The sequence below is a fragment of the Syngnathus leptorhynchus genome, chromosome 1, assembly GCF_054491065.1.
Source record: "Syngnathus leptorhynchus isolate UIUO chromosome 1, UIUO_Slep, whole genome shotgun sequence".
Classification (NCBI taxonomy): Eukaryota; Metazoa; Chordata; class Actinopteri; order Syngnathiformes; family Syngnathidae; genus Syngnathus; species Syngnathus leptorhynchus.
The window spans coordinates 23,309,942-23,329,074 of record NC_141195.1 but is presented as its reverse complement, the minus strand read 5'-3'; the positions used below and the strand labels follow the sequence as shown (position 1 = coordinate 23,329,074).

The 19,133-nt window shown below is 51.7% G+C and overlaps 1 protein-coding gene across 4 annotated transcripts in view; it reads right to left on the bottom strand.

Annotated features, from left to right (window-relative positions):
- rarga (retinoic acid receptor gamma a) overlaps positions 1 to 19,043 on the bottom strand; it is a 27,946-nt gene extending 8,903 nt beyond the window's left edge. The window contains exons 1-3 of one of the 4 annotated variants that reach the window (XM_085909349.1): positions 18,742 to 19,043; positions 15,102 to 15,154; positions 10,689 to 11,023 (exon numbers count right to left, since the gene is read on the bottom strand). In XM_085909349.1, the coding sequence (XP_085765475.1) occupies positions 10,689 to 10,857 (169 nt within the window). In that variant the 5' untranslated portion in view covers positions 10,858 to 11,023; positions 15,102 to 15,154; positions 18,742 to 19,043. Of the gene's footprint in view, positions 1 to 4,124; positions 4,794 to 10,688; positions 11,024 to 14,422; positions 15,081 to 15,101; positions 15,155 to 18,741 lie in introns of those variants that run through there. The other 3 variants (XM_085909366.1, XM_085909357.1, XM_085909375.1) reach the window with 3 other exon arrangements.
- Between the last annotated feature and the right edge of the window lie 90 nt (positions 19,044 to 19,133).

Genomic DNA, 19,133 nt, shown 5'->3' with positions numbered 1-19,133 from the left:
AAAACCAGCCTCTCATTGTCTAATACGAGCGACGTTGAAGCCAAAGGTTTTCTATTCGTCTACAATTTCCCTCAGGATCAATGAACTATTGATTTTTCTATGTATTCACAGAGTGCAGCTAGCTAGCTAGCAAGCTAGCTAGAAAGATAGCAAGCTAGCTAGCGAGCTAGCTTTGAACAAGCAACTTTGTAAGTGAAGCCAAACCAAAGAGGAAGCATGACAACCCAGAGTGAGCGAGCGACCGCGGCTTTCCGGCGCCGAAATGATTTGCCCCGTGTGTCACTGCGGTAACTTGCGAAACGACGACAACGGGCACAAGCCCACCTCAAAGTACACAAGTGTGTGAGTTATTCTGAGAAGCTGTTGCCATGAAGACTTTTCTGCCTCCAGTTCTGACTAAACGCGACAACCTGCGGTGTGAGCTGGTTTTTCACCTTTTTCATTTTCAAGAATTGCCAATTCAGCTCTGAAGAGAATCCACGTCGCCAGAGTCGAAAGACAAAGCGGCGCTCTCTGGGAAACTTGCCGTGTAGTCGTTCAACATTCTTGAAGGAGGCATAAATCCTCCCCCCAACAGCGCCTCAGTCTGTCACACATGCTTAAACGTTGGAGCCTTCAGACAACGAGGCCGCGGCGAGCAGAAAGTCGTGCGCGGAACGTGAAAAACGAGAGCGGCGGCAAGGTTGGCACAGCGGCAGAGAATGGTGCGGCAGGGCAGGGCACAATCTAGCTGCCAAAGTAAATCAACACCATCAAAATAAAAGTGGACATTTGGACATGGGTGCTATTTGCAGAGTTCGCAGCGAGGCACAAAAATGCGCCGTCCGCCCTTCCAAGACGTGACGGGAGAAATGAGAAATGTGACAAGTGAGCAGCTCAACTCGTCTTCTTTCCCGTTTGCAGCCGAAAGGCTCCTTTTACATCATCGGTGTCAAAGTCAAGGCCCGGGGGGCCAGATGCGGCCCGTCACATCATTTTACGTGGCCCTCGAGCCAAATTTGACATCAACTGTGTCATGACTAAAATCTCAAATTGTCTTCACTTTAAAAAAGAAATATTGCTCGCTATTGTCGTCTTTTTTACTCCTCTCGGATTTCCAAACTAGTTGCCAAATGGCCACGCCTAAGAGCGAGGGAGTCTCGGTAAACAGCAACAATGGCGGCGGCCCAAAAAAATGAAGGAAGTATGCAAACGATTGTGAAACGTCCATATTTTGCACCACATCCATATGCCAGACTCTTTGACTCGGAGCCCCGGCTCCGATTCTTCGATTCTCGCCACGCATTCTCTCGTTCCGTGTGAAATACCGCAATGAGATTTTAATAAGACGGACAGGAAGATGGAGTGCGCTCACAGCTGACGTGTTTGCATGACAGCGGCGTGAACGAGGAGGACCACGCCGGATTCCGACACGGGCTTGTGGAATCCGGCCCGGCGGGCTGACCGTCTCTGCAAACAGGAGTCGGCGGCGGCAGAGAGACTCGCCGCACGTAAAGGCGCCATGGAGGCTTCCGGGGGAAATCCACGCGCAACCGGAAAGACGGAATCTGCTTCTTTATCGAGTTGTTGAATTACGCAACTGGAAAAACAAACTCGGTGGACGACATACTGGAGTCACGGCGGGTACAAAATGTTTGAGAATAGGTCTTCACGGCACGGCGCCAACCCAACATCTTGTTATAACAATCGCATAGGTGTCAAACTCAAGGCCTGGGGGCCAGATACGGCCCGCCATATCATTTTATGTGGCCCGCAAAGACAAATTGTGCATGGGCTCCATGTGTCAATAATAAAATGACAAATCGACCCCCGTGGGGACAAAGTGGTTCAGAAAATGGATGGATGGATGTTTTAAAAATAGAGCTATTGCTAGCAATTTTTATTGCCATTCATTTTTTTTAAACGATTTGAACCGTTTTAGAAGGCGTTGACAGTCAAAATGGCCCTCCATGACTACCGTGCGGCCCGTGACAAAAAAAATAAATAAAGAGTTGTGTATCGGATCGGGGCTTGGAAAGTGTCGCTGGTGAGTTGAGGGAAAGAAGCCAGGGTCCGCCCCTCCGCCCCGCCCTCGTATCCATTGCAACCTGCTGACCTTGGAGCAGCTGACTACTTAACCCTTTTACCTTGAGCGCATTCATTTGACATTATCTCTGAAGGAACCATGTCGTAGCACCAACCAGTCCTCATTAGGAGCACACGTCTGCTGCCCGCTGATGTTCAACAAGAACACCCTCCCGCCCCCTCCCACCACCAGACAGATAGCGCAATCTTCTCTGCCCCCCCCCCCCCCGAGCATTCTAATCATTTAATTGAATCTTTTGTAATTATAATGAAATAACTGTGGACTTCAAGGGGGGGCGGGAGGTAATGTAGTAGTGGTCAGAAGTAGAGCAGCTCTTACTTGTCCTGCCAGTTCTGCTCACATTTGCAACGCAAAACAAAGCACGTCAAGCGCGTGGACGGATCCGGTGCCGTTCCATCGGCTAAATGTCGGGACGTTTGTGACGCACTTGCCCTTCTGGTGACCCCCCGGAGAAGCGCTAAACGTAATTGCCTCCTTCTTGGAAGCAAATGAACATTGACGGAGAGGCCACGGCTCGGCCGGCGCTTGACTAATTCACTTCTCATTGACGTCTGACTAAATGGCTGTCCATTATCTTTTGGCAGCTCAGTTGCCGTAGTCGCCGCGTGGCATAAGGTACTTAAGAGCCAAAGCACCAGCCCACCGCCGCCGTCGCCGCACGAGTGACAACAGCCAAACGCCGAGGTCAAAAAAGCAGAAAAACCGAGCGCACGCTTTGAAATCCTCCGATTTCACGCACATGTTTTCCTGCGACGTATATTTTTGCAAGCGCCTTGTGCTCATTTGGGTGTCAGCACAGGCCGGGGCGGCTTTTTTTGTGCATGAGGTGCAGCTGGAACGTCTAATGAGATATCAAACGTCAATTCATCAACCTCATTGATGAGTAAAGACAGGCGGCCATTATGGCTCCTGCCGAGGGGACAGGGCAGCCTTGTTTACAAAGGTTATTGGGCTTGAAACAGAACACCACTCGACTCAGCTCCGCTGCTTTGCCCTCTGGGCTCTTTTTTTTTTTTTGCTTGCGTGGAACAAAGCAACAGAGAAAAATGTCCACTTATGGAACCCGGAGAGAGTTTAGAGAAGGGGGGGGTGGTCCTAGATGCCGATTGACGAAATAAACAAATCTCATCTTGTTATGATCAGGATTGGGCTCCGCAGGCCGGAGTCCCCCCTCGGCCTCCGCTGACAGGACATCCGTCTTCATTAAAGCTGAGCCAGCGTGCATGACGGCCACTGAAACGCCGGCGTCTTCACGATTAATGAAGACGAATGAGCCCGAGGCACCCCCGACCCGCCAACCCCGGGCGGGGAAGGGGAACAAAAAGCCCCCAGAATGTCCAAACACAAATCGATGAAAAATGATCCCAGGCCTGCTTGTGTGTCCCGCTCACTTGCGTCGACTCGTGAGCTCACACGGAAAAACGGGCCACGGTTTTGTCTGTCCGCAGCTGGGCCAGTTGTTCCAATCGGAGGGGCGAGATGAGACGAAAAGGAAAGGGGAGGAGGGGGGGGGGGGGATATCTCCTCGCGCGCATTCCGCATTTCTGATTTATTCATCCATTTGCCCGCTAAATAATTCATCTATTTATTAATTCATGGCTTGGTGTTGGACTGGAGAGGAATATCATTATCCATCTCGCATCCAAAAGCGTAAACAAACCCTCGACCTTTCGACGCTGCGGCGTTCAACTTTTCTCATCTGAGCAAGCTCCATTTGTCATCAACATTTGATGAGAAGCACGGCAGAAAACCTTTTCTGGTGTGGAGCCCACATGACAAAAATGTGGATTAAGGCCAGGCAAGCGCGCAGACACACACACGCGCGCACGCACGCACACGCGCCGAGCATATGATATCATAGCAGAGTTTCTCTCAGATGGCTGAGCAGCTCAAAGCAGCTGTGGGAAGAAGAGAAGAGAGGAGAGAAGATTGCCAGTCCCAGCCTCTTTCCTGACAGCCAGCCCCGAGGGGTAAACAAGCCAGCCGGCCGGCCGGCCACGAGAGGAACCTTCATGTCACATGACGGGATGCCACTTACACTGAACGCTGGCACGGCCCGTCCAAGCGAAGGGGTCCAGCCCGGCGAAGAAGGGGCTCGCCTTCCGCAGCATGCACGCGCCGCGGCTGGTGACATCATAGAGCTGGCGGGGGCCCATTCCCAGCGCCTCCATGCAGTCGAACATGGCACCCCCCACCCCCACCCCTCGGGAAAATTCTCTCTCCGATCCCCGGCCGCTCCGCTGTAACAAATCGAAGCAACAGCTCGCTGCAAATGTTCCGCACGTCCGTCTTGGGGCGCGACTTCCGAGCGCTCGTCCCACTCTCGGCCGGAATGCAGACGCTGGGCTGGGCTGGGCAGAACGTGACTCTGACGTTTTTCCCCCGCCTGTCTTGCCTGAGCTGCTGTAACAGACCTAAATAACAGAGGCAGACACTGCGGAGTGAACCAACTGCCTCTGCGTGACGCTCACAGAGGGGGGAGGAGAGAGAGAGAGAGAGAGAGAGAGAGAGAGAGCCAGAATGCCAGAGAGGGTGGGAGGAGGATCGGGGGCCGGGCCGGGCCGGGCCGGGCCAGGCCCGCACGGGAGGAAGAACTGATCCGGGCCGGGGGAAAGGACAAAACTTGATTGCCGTTCTTGTTTTGGACCAGCTACTTTTGTGTTTCAAATTGTAAACTCTCGATTCAAACCTGGGCCCTTAACCTATCTTCATGGCACCTCCCCCAATTGAAAATATGCGCCCCGTCCACTCCCTCACCCCCTCCCTCCTCTGAGGCCCCCCGTCTCTAATCATAACCATATTAAAGTCCGGCCGTTCGCACGGTGTGAGAAAAGCAGAGAGAGAACGTGGGGGTCGGGGTGGGCTGGGGTTGGGGGGGGACATTGTGCTGAGCTTGAACCCAGAAACCAGATGCCAGGGCAAGTCCCTCCCTCTTCTGAGTTTTTCCGAGGATGGGTAGCTGTTTTAACAGTGATGAATGGGAGCTGTGCATTTCCACAGACAAACGGCGCGGCGCCCACGTCTCCCACGTGTGATGGATTCACCCAGGTGAGTTCATTTTGCAGATGTCTTTTTTCCACTTGAGGCCTTATTGCACAACTCCCCCCCCCCCCCCCCCCCCTCCCCATTTAGCTCAAACAATTACATTTGAGCAGCGCGGCCGTGCCCTTCTCCTGCCGGGCTCGTTTGTCCGAAGCAAATCAATAGGCGCCGGGCCGGCCATAAATAAACCTGCTCCAAACTGTTGCTCGGCAGACAAATAGACTGATAATACAACAGCGCGAGTCTTTGCATTCAGCTCCACCCCCCCCTCCCCCTGTCAGACGAGTACAAGTGGTACAGCCCGGCCGGCAGGCAAAAAAAAAAAAAAAAAGACACAATTTCCTGTCAATCTGTGCTGCTGGCTGGGCTCTCCATAAACACGCTGTGCTGTGTGCTGGGCCCCCTCCTCTTCCTCCTCCTCAGTCCAACACTTCACTCCTTTTCCTGTCTCATGAAAGGGGGGGAAAAAAAAAGCACTCTCACATCTTGACTCATTTGGATCCGAGCACTTATTGACTTGAAACTTTTCCTCCAAGCCGGCTGGCTCTTTTTCCAACCAAGGTCACGTCGGCATCTCGTGGAATCGCGCGCGTGCTTTTGCTCGACACGCGTGCTTTGTTGCAACAAACCCGTTCCAGTTGTCGGGTCACAAAGAGGAAGCCGCTAAGGTTGGAGGTCCTCAAAGGCTTTCATCTTTTCTCACCTATTTGGCTGAAATGGTCACCGTGCCACATTTGTGAAGCTCTGCGCTCACACACACATCTTTTACGTCCTTCCTGCCTTTCTCACGGAAACCAAGACTAGCTCATCCCTGGGCACCGCAACTCGAGAAACTGGTGTCGGCTCTTCTTCCGCTTTTGGACGATATAACACAAAAGGGCTAAAAGGCCGCTTGTGAGTCGAGGGTGCCTTTCCATGTCTAACGTAGGCATACTCGCGCATTTTGCTGCTGAGCAAGGCCTATCCTCGCCCGCCCGCCTCCCTTTCCCTCCCTCCTCCCCTTCCTTCCCCGGCCAGAGAGATTGAACTCAAGAAGAACCCCCCCCTGGGCCACTAACTTTCCCCCCCCAAAAAAAACTTATCTTGCCCTGGTTGCTCACTTTCTGGCTCCCAAGTCTCTCCATTGCTCCCCCCCCCCACCTCCCCATGCCGCCGCCATTTCGACAAGTTTTTCCTGACTGCACGATTTTGTTTCCAGTCCGGGGAATGTTGCGGCCGAGCAAAGTCGAGCGCCGATTCCACGTTTCGGGATAAAATCATGATACGGTGCCCCTTCTCCATCCAACCAGACCCGGCGGCACCTATTCAAAGAAATCAGGCTTTCCTCGCGTCTGGCACCTCGATGCCGAGGCGTACGTGACACATTGTTGCCGCTCGCTCAGCGTACAGCCGCCGAGGTTGCGGCCAAACTGTCAACAACACAGCAGCGTGCGAGGCAATAAAAGACGACAGGAGGAATGCCACGCTTTTCTACTCCAAATGTCAGCGTGCGTGCAGGAACACATCGACGGCGGCGATGATAGAGACGGTCAACACGGATCCGGAGCGCCCTCGCAGCTAGATTCAAGTTACACTCAACAAATTCTTTTCTCGCTCTCTCCGAGAAAATTGCGCAACGGTAGTGGCAGCCTTCAAGCAGCAGCCACGCATGTGCGGCTTTTACACAACACGTCATCTTTTTCAGCCAAATGTATCTCCGAGAAAAAGTCGATGGGTTGTATAAATTGGGAGACGGCGGCCGCGGTGGCAGCTGTGTTCACATGCTCGCCCCCCCAAAGGCTTAAGACAGTGCTACTTTTCACAACATTATCAGGCCTGGCCATCTTTCAGCCGCCTTTTTCTCTCCACTCTCATGACATTTGGCTCCTCGTGCTGTGTGGGATGACACGCAAAATAAAGTCTTTTAACAATTCTGGACATTTCAAGCTTGCACCTACGTCTTCTGGAGACCCCCCCCCCCCCCAGTTCTCTCTCTCTCTCTCTCTCTCTCTCTCTCTCTCTCTCTCTCTCTCTCTCTCTCTCTCCAAAGTGTATGCCAGTTTGCAGGACTTAGGGCCCTCGAAAAAGGGATAACAAGAGGAAATCCACAGCGAAGGCCGCAGAGAAGACGAGAGGACCGGGAACCGGAGAATGCCTAAGCCACCGGGCTTTTACTTGATATGGTTGGAGAAGTGGATGGGCTATCCATTTCACAAAAACCTCCTGGGTGCTTCAGTTGTCAGGAAAACAAAGATCCTGCTTTATTTGATCAATCGTGAGAAGCATCGCCACGTGAGGGGAATTTCAAAAAGGTCGGCCGTCGCCTCGCTAAGCCGTCGCCGAAAACCAATTGTGTATGAAAGGCTGCGGCGGCGCCGACACGTCAAGGACGCGGCGAGGCCAGCCATCCCATTGGCCGTGCGGGTGGATGGCGACCGCCAGAACGCCGATGACAGGAGGCAGATGGCTCCTTTATTTGGCGGATATTTTAATGAGCACAACATCGTGACTTCAACACTTTTTTGGTCGAGTTTGGCAAATTGATACGATTCCTCAGACATGCTCTGTTATTTTGGACAAGTTCTGAAAATAGCTTGAGAACAAATGCAGCTAACGTTGTTTCGCAGGCTGTGATTAGCATGGAGCTCCAAGAGAGTCTTCAAATATCCACACACACATAAAAAACACTCAAAGGCACATCTAGGCCCAATAACAACTTCCTCGACTCTTTGTGTGGCACCACGCTGCCCCTAGAGGCCAACATGCACACAGCAGGAACAGCCAATATTCATTTGGAGCGGCATCTTCAATTGTAGCGCCTCCAAAATGGCCGCTCTCCTCTCAGCGCATGACCTTTGGCTTCACAGCAAAGTTCTACGTCAAAGTTCCAAATCGACCGCAGACTGCTTCCAAGTGGGCCACACCTGTGTGTGGTATACGTATTTTTGAGCGATTGCGCGCAACATCCTGCTCACCCTTTTCCATTTCACGGTTACATAAGTAGGCCAGTTCACTTTCTGCACTTTCCGGCGCTTAGCGAGTCGGGTGGACGGACGCCGGCGCGGGTGACACCGCAAAGATTCAAAGACAGAAAACAAAGAGCTGCTAACAACTAGCCATGCTGTAATCCCATAGTACTGTGCGGCAAGTGACTTTGAAATAGTTTCCTCAAAGTTGCACTATTCTTAAAAAAGTCCATTTATCAATGTACCACTATGGGCTTAGGTCACTTAAGGCCCAAATAAATGAAGAACATGGCATCAACGGAGACAGTTGCAGTCCGAGGACGATTGTTGTGTGTCCTGCAGCAGTTCTGTTATGTGTCCAAACATCAGCGGCGACGGCACAGTTTGGGAACAGCATGCAGGAAGAGCACGGGGGAAGGGGGGGGGGGGGGGGGGGGGGGGGGGGGGGGCATCCTGGCTTGGGAGGGAAACGAGAGATTGTGAAGTTGAGCTCACGTGCACGGCAAAACGCGTCTTCTTAAACGTGAAGAACCCCCCAAAAAATCTAAAGTGGCAAGGCTGATGTTTTCTTCCAATAAATGAAGCCCTGTGGCCAGAGACGGGCCCCGAGTTTTCATTTCTGAGCCCCTGTCTCACAATTTCAGGGCACCTCAGCGAAGCTCGGAACCCGGGGGACCTAAGAAGCGGGTCTGTGCGGGTTGTCGGAGGAAAGGAAATGACCAAACAGCTTTTCCAAACATCCCCGTGGCTGAGCGGGAGGCCGATCGGAGAAAGCTTAGCGAGGTGTTTCGCCGGCTCACTGGCGATGTTATCTCCTAGTAAGTGGCCTTAATGGACTTGCCAGTGTTTGTTTGAAGGACTCCCGTAATGACAGGGATCAAGTGATACTGCAGCACACGGGGGGGAGGGGGACGGGGGGGGTCTCCTCTCATGGATGAACAAACTCTTTTCCCGCCGATTAAGCGCATTTAGACCAATGGCCCTCCTGCCACGGGACGCGAAGAGGAGAGAGGAGCCCGAGTGGTGCCGAAAAAGGGCAGCCAGCGCTCTCCCCCCCCCCCACGCACACACCTGTCGGCGCGGCACTCGACAATCGAAGGCGTCACTCGAGCAATTATACTCGGCGTGGCCCACAAACGCTGCTAAATGGAAGGAGAAGAAAAACTGGGTTTGCGGAATGTCTAAAGCGAGGCCTTTTTTCTTCTCCACGCCAATATTGAGCAAGAAAAGATGGCGCAACAAGGAGTCAGTCAGCTGTCAGTGGTAGAAACATTTATGGGTCAAAACGGAGGCTCAGCCACAGATTGCGTCTAGGTTTTTTTTGGGACATGCACGTCGAAAAAAAAAAAAAGAAAAAAGAAAAAGATGCGCAAAGTTTAGTTGTTGTATTGCCAGAAACAGCAATCTGGCAACTTCATGCTTGTAAAATCTGATCACATTTTCATGGCCCTAATATTACAGAATAAAAGATGTCTGAACCTCCGGAGGTTGTGCTCACTTTTGCTTCTTCCATACTTGCTTTTTTGGTTTCATGCCAGCGTGACACACCAAAGAAACTCCATCTGTCAGCACATTGGCATTTCATTGTGAGGCAACGGGAAGAAAGACTGTGCATCTGTGTATGTTTTATTAACAGGGCGTGTTGTTGGATTCCGCCAATGGACCCCCCCCCCCGGGTGTTTTGTGAAAATACCTTGAGGATTAGGTGGGCAGCGTCAGCAGAGCGGGGGTGAGCTAGTGAGTGACGCTTGAAAGGCCGCCCGGAGAGGTGCTCAGGCATGCTGTGGTTAAGAGGCGGGGGGGGGGGCGCTATGCACACACAAGGCAGCTGTTGCTATGCTCACCTTTACCTGAGCATTTCTCCAACTGCAAGTAATGCAGCATGTGGCCAACCCACCAGACAAAAATGTCAACAACTGCAATATAACAAGCATGACTTCAGTATGTGGTTGGGGGGGGGGGGGGGGGGGAGCATCTGTTTGCACATGAAAACATAAATTTGACTGGCAACAATCAGCCATTTGTGTGTGGATGCACTATACATCATCATGCTCATTCATCACAGTGGCACTGCAGTGCCTCCAGTGGACACGTTTGGAACAACACGCCGGAGCAGAGCCCAACGCTTTCTGATTTTATTTTGCCTTATGCTAATCTCAAAAAGACGGTAGATTAGTCCGAGGCCCCTCTTTCGACATTTTTTTGCTGCTCGGGGCGCTCGTCCCTTCACGCTGGAAGAATGTTATTTGGTCTCTAATTGCAGACTTGCGGGCTGCCTGCCCTAAAGGCCTGCGAGGTTCCAACGCACACACACACACACACACGAGAGGCGGAGCTTGCGGACGTAACCGCAGGATATACAAACCTCTATAATGTTGACAAAAGTGGACTTTTTCCCTTCCTGATTTCATTGTGGGAATTTTCCCCCGCCCCACACACACCATTCATCATATATGAGAAGCTGACTGTGAAGATTTCCGTGTCTACAAAATGACATGCAATGCAGATTTTCCACTTTGCAGCAAATGTCGAAATTGCCCAGCGCATGCGGGCCAAACGAACGCAGGCCAGAATGGAAAACGACACACGTGAGGGAGGGACAAGTCAAAACTTACAGAGGGCGGCCATCTCTTTGGGCAGGTCGGCGCCAAATCTCCCGAAAAGGCTGCCATTGGCCAGTAGGTCGAAGGGGGAGTGGCTTCTCATGGGGTTGAAAGCGAAGGGGTAGACGGCAGGTGGGAAGCCCGTCATGTGGCCCACCTGCTGTTCCCTATTGGTAGCCATGGCGACCGGTGGGCCCGGCGGAGGGCGGGCGGACGGATGGCGACGTACTCGACGAAATCCCCGCTCAAGTCCAAAGGAAGCTGGAGAACAGGTAAGTGAGGACGCCGGCCGGCCTCTTCTTTAGCGGGGCGACAGCAAAGTCCTCTTGAGTGCAAACATCCCGTTTCTGGGGGGGGGGGGGGGTAAAAAAAAAAGACATACACACTTGTAATTTGGTATTTCACCGCATAAAACACAATCCGTATGATTGGCATGAAGATTAACATGTGTGACAAGAGTAGTGTGCCAGAGGAGAGAAGAAAAAAAAACGGGACTGCTCGAGGGGAACCGAGATTAGAGACGTTTGGAAAAAGTTACAAGAGAAAAGCAGAGGGGGGGAAATCAGAGCACTCTTGTTCCCCGAGTATTGAAGAGCTTCCAGACTTGTGCACTGATTCCAGGCGGTGCCATATGATTTGAATCACCAGAAGTGGACTATAAAGAGCTTCTCTGTTCCCGCTGCCAGCCTAGCACAGCGGCCTGCTCCCCCCCCCCCTCCCCCCCTGACGCTTCAGAGGCCCAGACACGGGGTCTGGGGGGGGGGGGGGGGAGAAAATGAGATCCACTGATTGCTAACTGCTGCTGACGCTTCCAACGAGATTATGTTCAGCCCACAAAGTCAAAAGTTTTTTTTTTCCCTGACCGAGCGTGACTTCATGAGCGCAGTGATGAGCAAAGAATTTGGGCTCGGCTTGAACAGTGGCAAAGTCTGGGCACCGGGGGGCACTGCACGCTAGGCGGCACCGTGCCCTGATGACTAAATAGGCACTTCCATGCGCCACAAAGTCTGCAATACATGTTGCATACACATGCAATCAAGCAATGGGGGAAAAAAAATGGACATGTGTTAAAAGACGCACGCATGCACACACACACACGAGTCTCACCCTGGCATCTTTTCCAGAGCTCGGGTTCGCTGGCTCGCTGACTTCCAACAGAGAGAGCCAGTTAATTACAGCCTAGTGCTGCAGGCAGCTTCAAACCGCCACTAATTTAGAGTTCCATTACAGTAAACTGTTCCACATGTGTATCCAGAGCCCGGCCCGGCCCGGCCCGGCAGGCTCGGGTGACCACGTCTCAGGAAGGAGCGGCCGTCCGTCCGTCGGCACCAGCCCCCGTTCCTGCCCGCACCCGTCGCTCATTTGCCTTTTTTGTTTTTCCCCCCCCGCTTGTAGCCTAAATTCCCCTCATAAGGTCCATCATCGAGCCCGGCGGGTGCGGTCTTTAGCAAACAAAGATGGCACGAGACGACCACGTCCGGTGCAGAACAGGACGGGAAGCCCATTGGGCTTAGGTGTTCTTCAAAGACAAACAGCGTTGAGGAGGATTCATGAATCCCGAGGAGTCGGACACCACCGACGCTACTCGGAGAATGCAAAGTTTGCATAATCACCCACAGGAGGAAGGAGCGGAGGAGAAGCCTTTGAAAATACAACACGGCACATTCACACACTAGAATGCATTCAGAAAAGCCCCAAAAGATGGCGCCAATGTTTTTTAATGAGCCACATCAGTCCAGAGGCTTTTTAAGAGTCATTTGGGTTTTATTACGGCTGACTCGCTCTGGTACAGGGGAGGGGGGGGGCGGGGTGACCTCATCGCCTGTCCGCCAGGGCCAAATGGGCATGGAGGCCCTACCCACTTCCCCTGAGCCCGGCGGCAAACGGCCAGCCTGGCGAGGAGGAGCATTGGGTTCTGGGAGGGTTCCGGCCTACTGCGGGGACTTTCCGAGCCTGGCTCGGCGGAGCAGAGTGTCCGACCGACCGACCGACCTCGCGGGGCGCTGCGGCAGTCACGCTGATTACACTCCAGTAGAGCAAGCACCACGTGCAGAAAAAGTTTCGAAACGGGCTATCACACAACCGGGTTCTCTCGTTGTTCTGAGATGACGGCAGAAAATTCAAAGAATTGCAATAGTAGCGCCTCAATCGAAAAGATGGTGAGAGACATTTTTGTGGATGCTGCTAAGCACATCCCACAGTTGTGTGACACGTTCCCCTCCACTCCTGAAGGGGGCGCAAAACAATGTTGCATAACCAAAAGAATTTGATGAGAAGAAGAGAGGCTTGGATTTGAAATTTTATCTTTTTTTTTTCTCCTTTCCCCATTCGGGATACGTGCTGGTTTTCATTTGTCCACGAGCAGACTTCACTGACAGCTTTTCCCAGAAGATCCCAAACTCTAGAAAAGTCTACAATGTGGAATTTTAAGAGGCTTTTTTTTTTCTTCCCCCCCCGAAAAATTTCATTTTATGATGTCCAAATTTTGAGTGGAACAGTTGACTTTGCAGCCTCCGGATAAATGAAACGTACCCTGGCAGAAAAACCTTGGCAAAGTCGTCAATGTTTTTTTTTTTGTTTTTTTTTTAAACCTCGGACTTGCCCACTCATGCTCATTTTCCAACAGAAAGTCTTCCAGGCAGTGTCATCTAATTGTCAACATCAGAGTGATTTATGTTCCACAACTCTGGAAAGGAAGTGAGTGCAAACACACGAGCTGATGTTTCAAGTTACGGGTCACAGGTAAAGCTAGTCATATTAGCTAGCGCAAAGCAAAGCATTCTTTAAGAAGCCAGGCCCGGCTGCCATTTTGTCAAAGCCCAAAAAACATTAGCCAGCGGTGGCCACCGAGCCGACGTCTTTCAACGAGCGCTCTCAGACAGACGCGCGGTTGACGGACGGACGGATGAGTCGTTGTGTCCAAACACACCTGCATTCCATCCGTCACCTGAAACTTGTTTGACATCTGCCTGCTCTCGGCGTGGCGCAAACACGGAACAATGCAGCAGAGTCGCATTAGTTTGAAAAGCAGCTCGTTCAGAATTCGTACTTTTCTGCAGGATCGATTTCCCATCGTATTTCGAACTTTTCCGATTCACTGATTAAAATAATGGTCGAGTTGCACAGTGAAGAAGGAGATGATGGAAAAGAGTTTGAACTCAGTGAAACATAAAACACCTTCAAAGATGAAGTCATGGTCACAATTTTCTCTTTCCGTGATGTGGTTGAAAGCGAAGCGAAGCACACTCTCCAACTTTGGGTCCAGCGACACGAGAACACGCACACACCGCAACAGGAAAAGACAGTTGATGGAAGCCAATTTTTAGACATAAATACAACCAGAGCGACAGAAGGAGAAAAAAAAAAAAAAAACGAAGCGAGAACCGGCCCCTCGTTTGCATCCCTTCAGCTCAGAGCGAAAACAAGTCTTGGTGTGTATGAAGACGACTTCCATGTATGATTGTAGCCTCGGGAACCACAGCAACACAAAAGGGAGCCCCGACAAACACACAACAAAGTGCAAACACACACGGGCGGACAAACACACCTGGAAAAATAACCAAAGGCAACAGCTCGCAAATTGTTTCCTTGTTAATTAGAGTGCTGTGGCGGAAAAGTGACGCCCCCCACCTGCACGCACGCACGTAGCTTCTCCCACCCGGCTAACCAGAGAGCGCAAAATGACGACAGCTCCTCGCTTAATTAACAAACCACACAAGAGAGAGAACCCGGATAAGCTGACCCACCTAGCTTGACCCGAGTGGAGCGCATCAGCGGCACCCGTCCTCACTTAGCCGTGCTGTTCCTTTTTTTTTTTTTTTTTTTACTCAGATGTCAGGTGAGCAGCAGTCACACAACGCTGCACACGTGAGACGCGTCAAAGCGGGCGCCGGGCCGATCTGGCTGAGAAGCACGCCGCGAACAAGTGGAACCTGTTAACCGAGGCCGTGCGCCAAGACGCATTCGCCGACGAAAGCGCCGCGTCCGCCGAGAGCAGTGCCGCACGCAACGCACGTAAGCAATCAGCCAGTGCTGCTAAAAGAAGAAAGAAAAAAAACAAGTGGAAAACAGTACTGGTCTTGTCCAAGTTTCCAGCACGTTCCTTCTAATAAAAAAAAAAAAAAAGGTCAAGGACTGGTGACTCCTCTAGTGAATAGACTTCAAACACATGCAGGCAGGCGTGTTCACGCTAACACACGCACATGTGCTAATAATAAAGAGGCGCGGCGGCAGCGGCGGGCTAACAGCCACTCACGGAGGAACATGCAGGAACATTCTCAAATTAATGGCCGTGAAAGAAAACAGCCTTAAAGATCAAGTTGGATTGAGGCAAGGGCAAAATAAGAAAACACAAACAGACTGGCAGAAAGAGAAATGAATTGAGGTACAACTTTACGGACTTTGACGTGTGAGCGAGCGACTCACCGATGCCGGCAGGCGAAGGGACTTGAGAGACGGGTCCGATGAGCCCAGCTGGTCTGGAGGAGGAGGGGGGGGAGCAGGACAAGATGTATGCACGTTTATCACAGTCCTTCTGACAGCAGCAGCAGCAGCAGGGCAGCAGCCAACCTCCCTCACCCTCCCCTCCCCGTCGCCCTTCCCCCTATCCCTTCCCCCTCCCCTCCTCTCTCTCTCTCTCTCCTCCCCCAAAATCACTGATTTCTTCAAACACTCCCTCTCTCCCGCGCTAGGAAATAATTATACTGTGTGATTCATAACACCATCCTAGGTCACGTGACCCAACCCTTGAAATCGACAACACATTTTTTTTTCACAAACCACAAAATGCCTGCAGAGACAAAAAAAAAAAAGGGCCTGGAGCTGAAGTTTCTGTTTTTAATTGTCTCGCTTCTTTGTCTCTCTCGTCCGGGCTGTTTCTTTCCTTCAAGTTGTTTACAGACGTGCAACTCATGATAATATTCCAAGCCATGGATTTGCCGTTATGCTATTTTGGTCACTGTGTCCAAAAGACCACCATTTAAAAGCATTCTGCTCTTGTTGTGGATTTATTCAAGACACAATTTGCCTTTCAATGCATTTTGGGGGATATTAAAAAAAAAAGTCTTTAACGGAAGGTGCAATGAGAGCGACGGGCAACACGACAGTTGAAGGGGAAGTTGTGTACGATGGCAGAGCGCAGCGGCGACAGCTTTGGGCGTGCCCCTCGTGGCCGTATGAGATCATACGTTTCAAATCTGTTGATGTGTTTGTGGTCTGGCCCGGCCCGGGCTGGGTGTGTGCGTGCGTGCGTGGCTTTTTGGCAATGTCGCAACTTGTTTTGCTGATGAGGAGCACCTCGCAACTCGGAGGAGAGGACACACCTCAAACACCAACAACAAAAAAAAAGCATTCTTGCCACTGTCGCGCTCTCTCCTGATTGGTCAATGACTCGGCAGGCTCAAATGACTCTTTAAGTGCGGAGCGTTTCAACAATCATCCATTGATGCAAAGTCTGGCGGAATAAAATGGCCGCCCCCGAGCCATGTTGTCCCCACACCTCGGAACACTTCCAGATTTTCATGGATGATTCAAATGTAGCAGATTTGGTGGCGCTGTCATGTTTACTCTACTTTTCAGGGGAGATCATTTTTGTTGACATTTTCTCTCTCAACGAGATTTCAATCAGCTGAAACGAGCGGCTTGGCACATGGCGGGCTAACGTACGCTTGTCCTTTCATACATTTTTCACGGACAGACATGCTGGTGGAAATTGAGGCTCAGTGACTGAATAAGCAGTCAGAAGCGCTGCTGCTTTTTTTTTTTTCCTCCATAAAGCTCATATTCAGGAAGGGGCCATCTTAGACCTCCACAGATCCTTATCGCCTTTACATTTGATTCATGTGTCGCTAGCAAAGCCACTGAAGCTAAAGAAAAAAAAAAATCCCTTTGCGGTGCTAAATGAGCAATTGCGTAACGGGAAACAGGAAGGTAAATGCCTCTCTGGGACTTTTCGAGACAAGGCGGATTTAGTCGTTGGACTGATGTGTGTTTCGAGTCGGCGTGATGGCGAGGAGCTGACCCAAAGCGGACTGACTGAATGGCCACAAAGATGGTGTCGGCGTGGAGGGGGGGGTCAGTGTGTGTGTGTGTGCGTGCGCACATCACGCACTTGATGTCTGGAGCTCGGATGAGCGTGCGCAGGCAGTAGCAGAGCGGGGAGGGTCAGAGGTTACTAGTGTTTGTGTTTGAGTGTCAGTGAAGTGTGCTTCAGGGCCAGATTTATGATCATTGTGTCTGGGAGGTTGCAGAATGGCGGATAATGAAGACAGATCAGGACTGCACGCCGTCTCCCCCTCTCCGGGCATCGCTACGAGCCCGGAGCGGCCTCTTGCCCCCCCCGCCATCCACGCGTCATTAACTTCAAGCGGTGACATCACCACGCACGCTCGATTCCTTACGGCGGTAAACCTGAAGCTCGGCGGCTCCTTCGGATGCGGTCGATGAAATATTCCGAAGAGCCGCATATTTGCATTGACGCCGTAAAGTCGCCGAAGCCTGGGGAAAGGAGCGAGAGGAAAGAGCAAAAAGGTGATGATAGAGGACGCAAGAAAGGGAGGAAGTGAGCTCAGCTGCTTTTGCCGAGAAAAAGCTGGAAAAAAGACAAAGACGGACGGCACGCCGAGCGTGAGAATGAGGCGCCAAAGAGGGCAGGGGGCCAAAGCTGGGGCAGTGGGCGCTGACGTCATTATTTGATGTCACGTCAGCAAAAAGAAAGCACCTCTCGGAAACTGCACAGGGGGGGTGCATCATTTTGCAAATGAGCGCTCCCGCCTGTTCCCCATGCAACACGTGTGTCCAATAAAAGGTGACCGTCGCTTCTATCGAAGCTTTCCCCCCCAAAAAATCAGCCATGATGTCACCGTGAACCCACGTTGAACCCACCTCTGTCAAAAAGCAGCCTCATTTTCCTCCCGCCTCGCAAATTCTTTGCCTTTTTCCTCCTTTTCCATATTTCCAGGCCGCCCCCCCCCCCTCTCACTTCAAGCCTGCATGCATAAGTTCTGGCAAGAACTCCTCAATGTATTCAGCCCCCAAACAGTGGTGGTTGGCCAAAAATGCCAGGATGTTCTGATTACCGTCAACTTGAAGCTGTGGTTTGCCCCGCAAAAAAAATGCTCAAGAGTGCATGAAGGGAAGCCAAAGAAAATAAAAGTAGCACAAGTCAGGAATAAAGAGAGAATGCAAATGTAAGAAGGAAGAGAAGAAAGGGAGCGAGTGAGCGAGGGGCGGTGGGGGCAGCGAGAAGGCAGCCAAAGCGCCACATATGGAAGTGATTCTGTAATTACTGCAAATCTGTGAGCTCAAAGGGAAGGCTCTTCTTTTCCATGCACATAAAACTACCCTTGTGAGAAAGCTGCACGGTACTGCACGGCATGGTACGGTACGGCACGGCACGGCTACTCCACATTGCCGCCGCAGCCGCAGCAGCACAAAACGCATTTACTCCTGGCGCGCGTGCTTCCTATATAAACATGGGAGTGTTTTCCAACTCTCGAGTCTACTTTTGGCCACGAGAAGAAAGTGCGCTTGATTATGCACGGTTTGACTTTCCTGTTTTCCTTACTCGCCACTTACCCCCCCCCCCCCCCCCCTCTTATTAATCAGCCACGCTGCCAGCGAATGTAAAAAAAAGAAAAAAATACTGGGAGGTTCTGCGTAGAATACATTTAAATCTCTCATCGCAAAGAGCTGTCATTGCTCTCATAAAGGCCACATTCAACAAGTTTCGAGAGGGGTGGGGGCGGTGCCATGCAGGCAGGCAAACATGGTTGGCGACGATGCAGTGTTTGGAGCCTGGGGCGAATGCCCGCTTTGCAGGTGTGCTGGCAAGCCACTCGGGCTCAAAAGACTCGTTGCAGCCTGTAATTACGTTGTGCCATGCCGGAACGTGTTCCTCTCATGAGTGCGCGTTTTTCTGCCACATTTACACGATGGTAAACAAACCCAGTTTGCAGCGGCGTCCCCCCCCCCCCCTCCTCCTCCTCCCCCCTCCTCCTCCTCTCTCTCTCGTGCGCGGCACGCCTGATAAACGAGGCAATAGTTTATGTAGAGGTGCGAAGCTTACCTTTTCTTTTTTTTCCGCCCGCAGTTGTACACCGTGTGTCGGTTTCAACATTCCCCGGCCACAAGTTTTGAGATTGGAGCGAGTCAACGAGCGGGTGACTGACAGACAGACTGACAGACAGGCCGACACAGCAGCGGACTTGACGGTGAAGGAGACAACAACAGTCACGGACGATGTTCACAAACGTCTTCTTTCGCCGACGCGTCGAGGAAAGCTGCCAATGTTTTTTCTCAACGCCTCACAAATCAACGTCGGACTCATTTGTCGGGTTTCCCTCGGTGGTTGCCATTGCCAATCCGTCATCGAGGCTTGAACAGATTAGGGGCGGTGATAGGAGTCTTCGAGGGTGTACATTTTTGGCACGGTGCCTCCCTCTAGTGGCAAAAAGAAGC